Below are 12,286 nucleotides of genomic sequence, written 5' to 3'. Positions count from 1 at the left end.
ATCTCTGGTTATTATCTCTAATTCTGATATTATAATTTTAAATTTTATTTTTTCCTTGGTTAAAGAATTGCTAGAAGATTGTCAATTTTGTTGACCTTTTCAACAAATAATCAATTTTGTTTTCCTGTTTCCTAATTTATCACAGAAATATACTTCCATCTTTCCTTTTACCATTTTGCTTTATTATTCTCTTTCAATTTTCATAATAAGAACGCCTACTACATTTTACTTCCAGTTTTCAGCCCAGATGTTTTCCAATTGGTAAAGCTTTGGGTAACACGCTCATGTGTGTTTCCCATATTGCAGTTTGGCTCTTGTCCCCACCACATGAATAAAACTGCCCTCAGTAAGTCATGGATCATCTATATATTGACAAAGATAACAAACCTGCCACCCTTGTTTTACTAGAACTCTTCATATAGTATCTGTCATCAACTATGCCCTCCTTCTTGAAACTCTATTCTCTTGGCTTTTCTTTTGTGTGTGTGTGTGTGTGTGTGTGTGTGTGTGTGTGTGTGTGTGTTTTGCGGTATGCGGGCCTCTCACTGTTGTGGCCTCTCCCGTTGTGGAGCACAGGCTCCGGACGCGCAGGCTCAGCGGCCGTGGCTCACAGGCCCAGACGCTCCGCGGCACGTGGGATCCTCCCGGACCGGGGCACGAACCCGTGTCCCCTGCATCGGCAGGCGGATTCTCAACAACTGCGCCACCAGGGAAGCCCCTCTTGGCTTTTCTGATACAACCCTCTTCTCATTTCTCTCCTGCCTCTCCAATCATCCTTCCTCAGCATTCTACCATGGTAGGGCTTAGTTTCTTCTCTTAAATGTCACTGTTTCTCAAGACTGTGTGTCCTGGAAGCTCTACTCTTATTAAACGTGATTCCTAGTGACCTCAGACAAACACATGGATTCAACTATCTTTTACATGCAAAACTCCATAAATCCAAATGTACAGCTCCCTATTAGATCAGACTGATTGCAGAAGGATATCCCACATGTATCTTGTCTAACTTAGACAATATCATCATCTTTATTCCCCCAGTTTTACACTTTCTCTCTATTCCAGATACTTGTGATTAGTATCAATATTCCCAGATTGGTAACTTAGGAATTATTTTAGAACTCTTCCCTCTCATTTAACCACATTCAAACAGTCACCAACTTTTGAAGGTTTACCTTTAGCCCTCAAGAATCTGTCCCCTTATGGCTCTTCCTTAAAGTATGTATTTTCATAAAAACTACTTCGACAATCCCTTAACTATCTATCCTGTCTGCAACCTGGCTCTCTCCTATCTACATGCCACACCAGTTTCCAACTGATTTTTAATAAATGAAAATTTGTGTATTGATGACTCTTAGCTTGCATATTCTATTTGTTTCCTCTACTTAGGATGACCTCTACCCACTCCTTTTTTACCTATCTAATCCCCCATGTCCTTCAAGTTCAATTCTTGTTAACTCCCTCTCTGGAAAGCTCCCTCTCTGTATATGTATATTATTATACATACCCTTCTTATTGTGCTAGCATAGCACCTTGGGCACGTCTTTCATAAAACATGTATTCTATAGTAATTGCCGATTTATTAGACTATTTTCCATTAAAGGAAAAGTAACCTGAGACCAACAGACCTTGATTGTTTGCTTTGTACTCATTAGCAAGCACATGTTTGTTCACATTCAAAGTCTATATCGTGTATGAATGATTTTAGAAAAATTCTGTCTAAATAAGAACTCATGTAAACATGTCTATAATGAGAACTGATTGACTGTTAGTAAACTTCCTGTGATACAGGAAAACATATAAGGGAAATACTCCAGCTCCACAAATTCATGCTGCTTTTCCAAAAAAATATGAGTCTTGCATGGGGGTCAGAAAGCAGACTCTTATTAAGGCTTCTCTGAGCTTAGGAATGTAAAAATAGACCAGGAACTTTGGATTGGATTGCTACTGACTGTTCCACACTATACTACAAACCTGTGTCTAATATAACCAGGCTGTTAGATAGACCAGTATAATTTAAAAAAAAAAAAAAAAAAAAAAAAAGCCCGAATGGTGATTGTGATGCATCCTTGAAAAACTTGAGCCTTTAATAATGAAATAAAAACAAAGAAGGATTTGATCATTATAAACCCATTCCTTAAGGTCTTTCCAATTTACTGCTGCACAACACAATGCTCAATTTAAAATATTAGCTCTCACAGAAGTCTTTCAGGTTTTTGTTGTTTGTTTTTGTGGGAGTTTTTTTATCTTGTTTGTTTTTGTGGGAGTTTTTTGTTAACTTGTTTGTTTCCATAATTAATTACAGTATATAACTCAAAGGAACATAAATTTCATAAGGACAAAGCTGGACCAAGAGTGTAAAACTTAAGTAAGCTGTTTAGAAAAAACATTTAGTAAAAGTTCAAGTTTTCCAATCTGTATGTCATTTTAGCCCTGACCTATTAAATATAGTAAGTTTGCTTTAATTACAAATTTTTGGTTATTGAAAAATGGTAGTGAAACTAGGGCTTGAGATTCTACCACTAATTATGACTCAAAATTACACTGTTCCAGGAATAGATTATAAGCCTACATCCTGTAAGCCGCCTCAAAATGGATTTTGTTGTTCACAGGAAGAACTCAAAAGAACGCTGAATGGAATGGGAAAAAATTGTCACCAATATGGAACAGTAAAACAACATTTTTAAATGTGAAAAACTCACATTCACATAGTTTAAGAATTGCATTTTTCAAACGTACCTTGTCCATTAATTTGCTGGCATGAAGACTCAAGCTACTGAAGAATATTTTTTTGCTCAGCAAATGCATTTCTTCAATGGTAGTCAACAATGTAGTTGCACTATTTCCAACAATGCCACTAAAAGCAAAGAATATTTCAGGTTGTAAAACAGGCCAAAACAACCCAGCTCTTTAACTGAGTAGAATTCTTTAAAACGATCTAGATTTAAATAAAAGTTTTTATATAGAATATAACCTGTGAATTAAAAACAATTACTCTAGTTTCATATAAAAATGAGGGGTTTTTTCCTTTTAAGTTTGGTGATGAACAAATGAAAACAAACTACAGTGTTTTAAATATTTCACAATCTCTTAGAAAAGCAGTGGGTTAGAACAAACACTTATAATATGCAAACCCATGTCTCTATTTTTCCTCTATTATAGTAAATGCATGTTTTGATTATCCAAGATCTGATTTTAATTAATTTTAAGGAAGCCATTCCATCAATAGCTCTATTGAGAGAATAATTTTTATTAACCGAGTTTTTTAATTAAAACTGTTATACCGTATCAATAACACACCTGTAAATTATAAAGCTTCTCAATTTTTTTTTTTTTTTTTTTTTTTGGCGGTACGCGGGCCTCTCACTGCCGTGGCTTCTCCCGTTGCGGAGCACAGGCTCCGGACGCGCAGGCTCAGTGGCCATGGCTCATGGGCCCAGCTGCTCCGCAGCATGTGGGATCTTCCCGGACCGGGGCACGAACCCATGTCCCCTGCATTGGCAGGCGGACTCTCAACCACTGCGCCACCAGGGAAGCCCTGCTTCTCAATTTTTATACAGCTACCTAATAGCAATATATTTAGACTAATTACGAAAAATCTGATAACATTTTGAAATAATTATTCTACATTCCATAATTCTCAATTTTATATTACAAGAATACTTCTTAGACTTATCCAATGGGGTTTCTCATTTTTGGCAGAATGTAAGACAAGCATGTATATAAAACAACTCCCTATTTTATTCTTTTATTCATGTATTGAAAGTGACTCTTCTGTTCCTGATACTGGCATGCTTGATAAAAAGTAATTTAAAATCATTTTTTAATAGGCTAATATGAAAACTATCAAAAACATAGCTTGGAAGAACACTTTTAACACAACTACACATATAACATGGTCTTACAGTGACATCTAAAATAAGGCTCAAGTGTATGTATATCAGCAAAAGATATCTGCAAGGTGAAAATGAATGCAAATTTTGGAGTTGAAGATCATATTTTATCTGATTAAGAACCACTTGTCTTATCTATAAAGTCACTTTTATTTAGAGAAGATAAGAGAGCTATTACTTAGAGGAGATAAAGCTATCCTTCTGTTTTATCACTAACGGAAAACTAAATGTTAAAGAAGAATTTATGTAAACATCCAGAATAGGACATTTTACTAATTATGCCCTATTCTGAGTATAACATATAGTTGCTTTAGGTGCCATGGATCTCTTTTACTAATACAGGAGGACTCAAAAAATACTTATATTATAGACTTACACTGCTGTGTGTGTGTGTGTGTGTGTACTTATGCTTGGAGAAGAAAGGGAAAAGGAAACGATACACCTCAAAAGTACAGTATGTATAATATGCATATAATGATTCATATGGTGTGGAGGTTCTACTAGTTACACTTAGTCATGCATAGAATACACACACACAAAATATTACACTGTGTCCTAACTGAAATGAGGTGTCACATGGGATTTAACAAGCACATTTAACCATTCCACTTACCTGATTGTATGGTGATAAAATTTGAGGAGGTTAGAAATTTTATATAATAAAACTGCCCCAGGTTCAGCAACTATTACTTGTTCAATTCGAACCTATGAAAAAACATGTGAGAAAAAACTAAACATTTCCTAAAAGTGTAACGTTTCTTCATTAATCACATGTGGTATGAATAGCATTAAAAAGATTAAATTTTATTATTGCAGAAATCACAAAATTCCTTCTAAATAAAGAATTTCTGAATATTAAATCACAGAGGATGGTAAAACAACACAGAAACTTTAGCACAGATATGCTCTACAAAAAAATGATCCATTACCTACAGAATTTGGTTCAAGGCAAGTGCTAACAGAAATAATCAATACAATGAGGTCATCTTGAGGTTTTTCACCAGCATATAATAGAATTTAGTTTAGCACTAAATTGCAAAGCAGCTGTTACATTCCTAAAAACAGATTATCAGTGAAAAGGTACTGCTCCATGAATGATTAAGGAAAAAAATGAAAAAAAAAAAATCTTCTCTTGAAACGACTATACCAAATTTCTTTCTATTAGAGAACAGAAAAGCAGATAAATCTTGAATTAGCACCAACCTATTTGGCCAATTATAATACTGCCAGGGCAATATCTCAGATCTAGTTCAAGATTAACTTGATATGCTCAAGTTTAACTACTAGGAATCTTTTCTAATTAAAATCCATCCCTCACTAATCTTTCCCTTACTTTATATTCCCTAATTAACAAATACAATCTAAACCACACTGAATGTGCACACTTACATATTATATTACATGTATGCTTATTAAGCTGCTGATAACATGTGTCTTCTTGTTTCCTAACTGGATTCTAAACACAGACATTGTGCTTTCTGGTTCTCTTACATCTCTGCAGCATTTGGTAGAACAGTACATACACAAGAGATGTTCAATAAACAAATGCTTTTGAAAACATTTAGATTTTGGAGTTATGTCATAATACCAATGAACGTGATTTGCTAAAATGATATTTTATAAATACATGTATATGAGTATACAAAAACCTCCTGCATAGAAAATTGGCAATGATTATTTTAAAATGCGTTTTATTACCCTACATTGTGTTAATTTGACAAAATTGTGGCCTGAATTCAAGCTGCTGTTTCTTTAAAATCAGAATAAGTCATTAATTTAACCAGCTACCATATAACATATATAAAAACAAAATATTTTACCTTTAGAGGCCTGCACACACCCTCAGTAATATGTCCAACAACTTCTTGAATATTTTCTTCAACACCTACAATTAATTATAACATAACTAAAATTTTTTTCCATATTACACTTTGCTTCACATAAGTTCAGAAAATTAACAAACACTAATACATATGATTAATGGCATTAATAAACATTTAAAATAACAACGATATTTTATTAAATTTAATATCTTTAGGACATTACTAATTATATTAATATGAGTCTAAAGCCCTATCAATTGATTTGACTGTTGATTAATGAACATTATTTCTTTGTGAAAAACAGTAAATGTATGAAAAAAAGACTGTGAAATTTATTAACTGAAGGAGGTGATGTGAAGATATATTAGCATTCGTTCCACAAACTCCTTACTCTAGGCAGTAGTGCTAAGCACACAAACTACGGGTATAAAGATGGAAAACACGCCTTGCAATCTAATGGAAAAACCGACATTTACTGATTATTGACTATTTATCAAGGTCTGTACTGGGTACTTGACATGTACTGCTTGTAACCACCTTCATTTTTACAGATGGAGAGACTCAGGTTTAGAAGAATTCATGCCATTGTCACAGAGTAACTTATTTCTAACTCCAATTATTTTCTTCCCACTTCTTAATGTTACCTCTCATGTAAATTTTCCTACATCTTTTAACAAATACATTCTTTTAAACTGGGTAATTAGCATAACAGAAAACAACTTTAAAAAGTGCAGGGGCTTCCCTGGTGGCGCAGTGGTTGCGCGTCCGCCTGCCGATGCAGGGGAACCGGGTTCGCGCCCCGGTCTGGGAGGATCCCACGTGCCGCGGAGCGGCTGGGCCCGTGAGCCATGGCCGCTGAGCCTGCGCGTCCGGAGCCTGTGCCCCGCAACGGGAGAGGCCACAGCAGAGGGAGGCCCGCATACCACAAAAAAAAAAAAAAAAAAAAAAAGTGCAGACTTTGTGCCAACCTATCACATATGCTGAATCTAATCTCAACATCAAAGAGTTAAAAACAAGGAGGTTAAGTCCTGCACCCATTTCGTACACTGGCCTCTCCTGCAGATGACGTGCTGAACCAGGATGACGTGGGGCTGAGCTATTCAAAATAGGTAAGTGATGCCAGTCACAACATCTCTCTTCACTTCCTAGCAAAGCCAGAGCATCTTAATTACCCCTTCTACAACAGGCATCTTAAGGTAGTCACAACTAAGAAGATTTGAAATTCTGTAAAAATAATCATTTTTCTTCTTTGAAATCAAGACCAAAATTTTAGGTACATATAGTACATAGCTAATTATTTATTTATTTATTTATTTATTTGGCTGCATCAGCTCTTAGTTGCGGCACGCTGGGTCTTCGTTGAGGCATGCAGGATCTTTTGTTGCGACGCACAGGCTCTTCACTGCAGCGTGCAGGCTTCTCTCTAGTTGTGGTGCGCAGGCTCCAGAGCGCGTGGGCTCTGTAGATTGCGGCACGCAGGCTCTCTAGTTGTGGCGCACGGGCTCTGTAGTTTGCGGCACGCAGGCTCTCTAGTTGTGGCGCACAGGCTTAGTTGCCCCACAGCATGTGGGATCTTAGTTCCCCGACCAGGGATCAAACCTGCGTCCCCTGCATTGGAAAGCGGATTCTTCACCAGTGGACCACCAGGGAAGTCCCAGTACATAGGTAATTATTCAAAAAACTTTAAAATAGTCACATGAGAATGAAAAAAGGGGCTGGATAGTAGAAATGAAAGAAGTAGTAGCTTAATGACCTTAAGCCAGTCACTGACTGAGCCTGTGTACTCATAGATAAAATGAAGAGAACATCACCTTTTGCCTTTGAAGGATGGTGGCTGAGATAATGTAGGCCAGGCACTCCAGAGATGCCTTAAAAGTGAAGCAGAGGGGTCTAGGCTTACAAGGAAAGGTCCCAAGGGTCCAGTATAAAAATGTGATCAGTTGTGTGACAAAATGAAAGTGATGGAAAAGAAAGTCCATCAGCAGAAAAACGGGGAAACGAGAGACAGGAAGATTAATTAGGATGCTTATTAAATCACCTAGTGTGAAGAGTTTATCTCCATGAAGAAAACAGCAATAAGAACAGAAACAGAGAAGTCCTGCGTGATTTACTAGATCTAGGCATAAGCGGTAACAATCAGAGGACCCACCTTGTGCAGTTACATGCTTTAAGAGAGCTTCAAGGTGTTCTTTTTCAGAAGCAGTAGCCTGATGGAGCCAAGCCAACATATCTCCTACGTATCTAATGAAAAAACTAAATGTTAGTAAAGATTTCCTTCAGAAAAACATCGAATACTCCAATACTGTCTGACTACTATACCTCAAAGGGTCATGGGAATGCATTTCAATGGGTCTAGGTGTACCTCCTGGGCCCCCTCTTGTAAGAGCATCGATAAATCCACGAACAACTGTACTTCTTCTGGCTGTTCCAAACTCATCTAAGGTATACCTAGAAGAAACAAGTCATTAACAAACAGTTGCTTTTCTTCATAATGGTTACATCAAACTATTCATGCACTTTCTAAGATATCTAAAGCTTTTTTACACAATTCTCTCAAGCAATACTGTTTTAAACAACAAAAAATATTTATGAAATAACTTTATCATAATGATAATTCAACCTAAAGGTGCATCTTTTTATGCTTAAGAAAGAATGCTGGGATTTGCAATCGGTAACAGAGGCAGTGGCAATAAGGGATAGAGCAGGGGATGTGGTAAAAGTAAAAAGACAAGGTGGAAACCCAGGACTCTTCAGGTTTCAGTGCCCCCCTTGCCCAAAACATGATGTTCCACTGCACACATAAGGCCTAATATCTAGTTCTCAGAGGCTGGTTCCAGGTAGAACTCTACAATCCAAAATATAAGACTTTTCCTTCTACATTAAAAAATTCTCATTTATATTTATTCAATATTATCAAAATTTACCATCAAAATTTGTCTAAAATATACTACTCATATTTAAAAGCTTATTTTGACTCCAATGTTAAACATATGTTCCTTAAATTTACTGACCAACTATGCATACAGAGCAAATACTTTTACATATATTTACAAGTTATCAATTACGGTTGGGGGGAAAAAAAAAGACTTTCGAAGGTGAGGAATTTGTAGGAAAGAAAAGCCTTGAATGAAAGAATCAGACAATTTGGGATCAAATTATAGGATGGCTTAGAGTTACCAACAGTACCTGTTTCTTTGACTAGAATCAGCCTTTTTTTCCCATTATCACCACCCGATGCCCAGTTGAAAGTTCTATTTTAAAAGTACACAGAGGGCTTCCCTGGTGGCACAGTGGTTGAGAGTCCGCCTGCCGATGCAGGGGACACGGGTTCGTGCCCCGGTCCGGGAAGATCCCCTATGCCGCGGAGCGGCTGGGCCCGTGAGCCATGGCCGCTGAGCCTGCATGTCCGGAGCCTGTGCTCCGCACCGGGAGAGGCCACAACAATGAGAGGCCCGCGTATCGCAAAAAATAATTAAATATAAATAAATAGATAAATAAATAAAAGTACATAGGAAAACACAATATTTTTTTCATAGTCCAATGTCAGCAGATTCTAGACCAATTAACTTTTAAATCCCTAAACAGTACCCTACTAAAGTTGAGAATTACTTCATTACCTTACATATAAATAAAAGCTATCAAAATTTCCCAAAGGTTTCCAGAAGAATTTCTTAGGCTATACTGCTTTCTTTAATATGCTACTGATTTAATGAAAAACCCACATTTTTTTTTAACATAAGAAAGCTGGAAGACGGAATATTTTTAAATAGAAGTGTAGCGAAGTAATCAATAGCTGTAAATTTTTAGGACTCTGAACCTTTTTAAAGGACTGTTCGCTAGTAACCAGATCATGGTTGTTTGTGGTTTTTTGGTTTTGGTTAAAAAGAAACGGTTTTGAAATTCCCTGCAGTGACATACCAGATATATACGTCAAGATGAAAACGCAGTATCGAGCTAAGTGTTGCTCAAGTACACAATTGCCTTGCATTCACTTTCTATTTTTTAAAATAAATTAGAACCAAAACGCTTATTTCTATTTTTTGCCTCATGCTCTCCAATTATAAATGTTCAGGGTAAAGAATGCCTTCCTTTAAATCAGCGCTCCCCAACCTTTTTGGCACCAGGGACCCGTTTCGTGGAAGACAATTCTTCCACAGAAGGGTTGGGGGGAACGGCTCGCGCTGTAACGCAAGCGATGGCGGCGACGGGGAGCCGCAGGTGAAGCTTCCCTCGCTCACTGCTCACTTCCCGCTGTGTGGCCCGGTTCCTAACAGGCCGAGGGCCCGTACCGGTCTGCGGCCCAGGGGTCGGGGACCCCTGCTTTAAATTATCATCAATTCCATGAAATGACTTGTGATCAGACGACTCCTTACGACAGCACAAAATTCACAAACTTTTAACTTTTTAAATATGTAAAACGAATCTTCACCCTCTGGACCCAAATGGCTATGTAATAAACAGAAACAATGTAACTTCTGTTTCTAGTACTGTTCACTGTGACCACAAGTTATATTAGAAACCAGTGAATCCACTGGCATTTTAAATGGGGGAGGGGCAATTTAAAAAGCCTAACAAACACCAGAATCTGTTGACTATAAAATATAAATAAACAATATTAATGCTTATTTTCCTGCAATAGATATAATTTGAAGAACAGCATGAACTAAAAGGAACCTTCAATGATACCTGAAGACATGAAACATCTTCTCCCACAGACAGGAGAAAATTTCTTTGACCAAAATGGATTCTCTTCCAACAAAGGTCAAAAACTGAAAATGCAGCTTTACAAAGGTGACTGTTAAAATTATGTAAATATTCTAAAATGCCTCTAGTTAAAATAAAAATTTAAATCTCCATTTTTTAATATCTAGCCATAGTAGAAAAAGAAAAATTCTGGTCAAAAAGCAAATTAAAAGATGAAAAATTTTGTCCAAAAAAGAATTAAAAGATAAAATAGTGTAAAAACCTCTCTAAAAAATGCAACAAATAAAAAAATGAAGAAAAATCAGCATTGTACACATTACTATGTTCTTTAATAATTTATATGCTGAAGGTTTACCAATGGAAAGAAGACATCAATTTGTTCATTTCTACTTGTAATAAATTTCTTTTTGAAGAAACTTCTGTACTTGATTAAAAGTCAATAATGCATTAGCATTCGGTTATATAATACCTAAGAAAAACTGAGTATGGCGACTTTCCCCAAAGACTTCAATAACTGACATTTTCTTGTATGTGATACACATGTGAGACGCAATAATGAACAGTGAAGCTTTTACATATCACTTAAATCAAGTTCATATAGTGCCACCTGGTGGTTAACATGATATACTATTAAGTTTTCCCTAAATTTAAAGAAACCACCACTTTTAGAAATAGGTGATTACTTAAGAGGAAAGGCCCGTTTTCCCTTTCTTAGCGTTCATCTTACGGTACTTCACTGTCACCAAAATCCTCCCTCCTCATTCAACCCGCAAATGCTCCTTACAACCTTCCATAATGCACTACTGCCCCCATCCCGTGCGTGCCCTTTGGAGAGAAATCTTTGCCTATTTTAGTTCTATTCTTTGTCTTTCAAGCATTTTGCCTTACTGTCGTGCAGGCCTTAAATACACTTCTCTTTAGTTGAAAACTTTCCGGTTTATCTCCTTTCAAAGTAGAAATAATAGCTAATATTTTGTGATGAGCAAAGCATTATGGTAAACACCTTATGGGAACATTCTAATTTAATCTTCCCAGCAACCCGGCAAGACAGGCACTATTTTTATCCTCATTTTACAGCTCAAGGAAACTGAAGCTTATAAAGGTGCATGGGTTCATCAAAAAATCTAACTCAGAGCCCATCTTTTCAACCATTATGCAATATTGCTCCTTTCCAAGTGCTGATCAAGAATCAAAATTTAGAAAAAATATGTTTATATGGTAGAAGTCAGCTGACCTTTTCAGATGCCTAAAACAGACAAAGGCATTTTTTTAAAAAGATTAACCTTGTGAACAATCATGAATCTGTGGACAATGTTACTTACTAAACAAACACCAAATGTTTTAAGTACCAAAAGACTCTCACAATCAAACACCAACACCTTACAGTGAAAAAGCTGGGAAAGAAATTTCGAGGTCGGTAAGATCTGCTGCGCTGGTGGTCAAGAGTGAACATCAGCTTATCACAGGCACCTGCACAACATGCAGGGCTATTATGATCCAGCTCTTGCTACTAACCCAACTGCCAGGGCAAGCTTTTGCAGTTTCCTAAAGGTACATGTTCCTCCTCAATCCACACCTTTGCACCTGCTGTTCCCTCAACCTGGATGTTCTCTCCTCCCTTTTTGTCCTGGAAAATGCTTATCAACCTTAAGAAGTCATTTCATACCTACTTCCTGAGGGGAATTTCCTCTAATATTCACCCCTTTCCCCACCACAGACTACTTGAGCCACAAAGCACTTAAGACTTTTTTTTTTTTTTTTTTGGAGACTTGACTTTTAGAAAAGCAATTAACATATTCATTAAAGTGGATTTATTTATGCGTTCAATAAAACAAAGCAATTTGAAGGCAATGTTTTACTAATGTTAAG

At 36.8% G+C, this 12,286-nt stretch overlaps 1 protein-coding gene across 2 annotated transcripts in view; it reads right to left on the bottom strand.

Annotated features, from left to right (window-relative positions):
* COG6 (component of oligomeric golgi complex 6) overlaps nucleotides 1-12,286 on the bottom strand; it is a 73,386-nt gene that overhangs the window by 42,105 nt on the left and 18,995 nt on the right. For both annotated transcript variants that reach the window (XM_007117027.4, XM_024125857.3), the window contains exons 9-13: nucleotides 8,033-8,161; nucleotides 7,863-7,954; nucleotides 5,711-5,775; nucleotides 4,504-4,595; nucleotides 2,737-2,854 (exon numbers count right to left, since the gene is read on the bottom strand). In XM_007117027.4, the coding sequence (XP_007117089.2) occupies nucleotides 2,737-2,854; nucleotides 4,504-4,595; nucleotides 5,711-5,775; nucleotides 7,863-7,954; nucleotides 8,033-8,161 (496 nt within the window). The remainder of the gene's footprint in view (nucleotides 1-2,736; nucleotides 2,855-4,503; nucleotides 4,596-5,710; nucleotides 5,776-7,862; nucleotides 7,955-8,032; nucleotides 8,162-12,286) is intronic.

This window comes from Physeter macrocephalus, chromosome 13 (genome assembly GCF_002837175.3).
Source record: "Physeter macrocephalus isolate SW-GA chromosome 13, ASM283717v5, whole genome shotgun sequence".
Classification (NCBI taxonomy): Eukaryota; Metazoa; Chordata; class Mammalia; order Artiodactyla; family Physeteridae; genus Physeter; species Physeter macrocephalus.
Note: the sequence above shows the minus strand (reverse complement) of the source record. Positions and strands in the feature narration are given on the sequence as shown.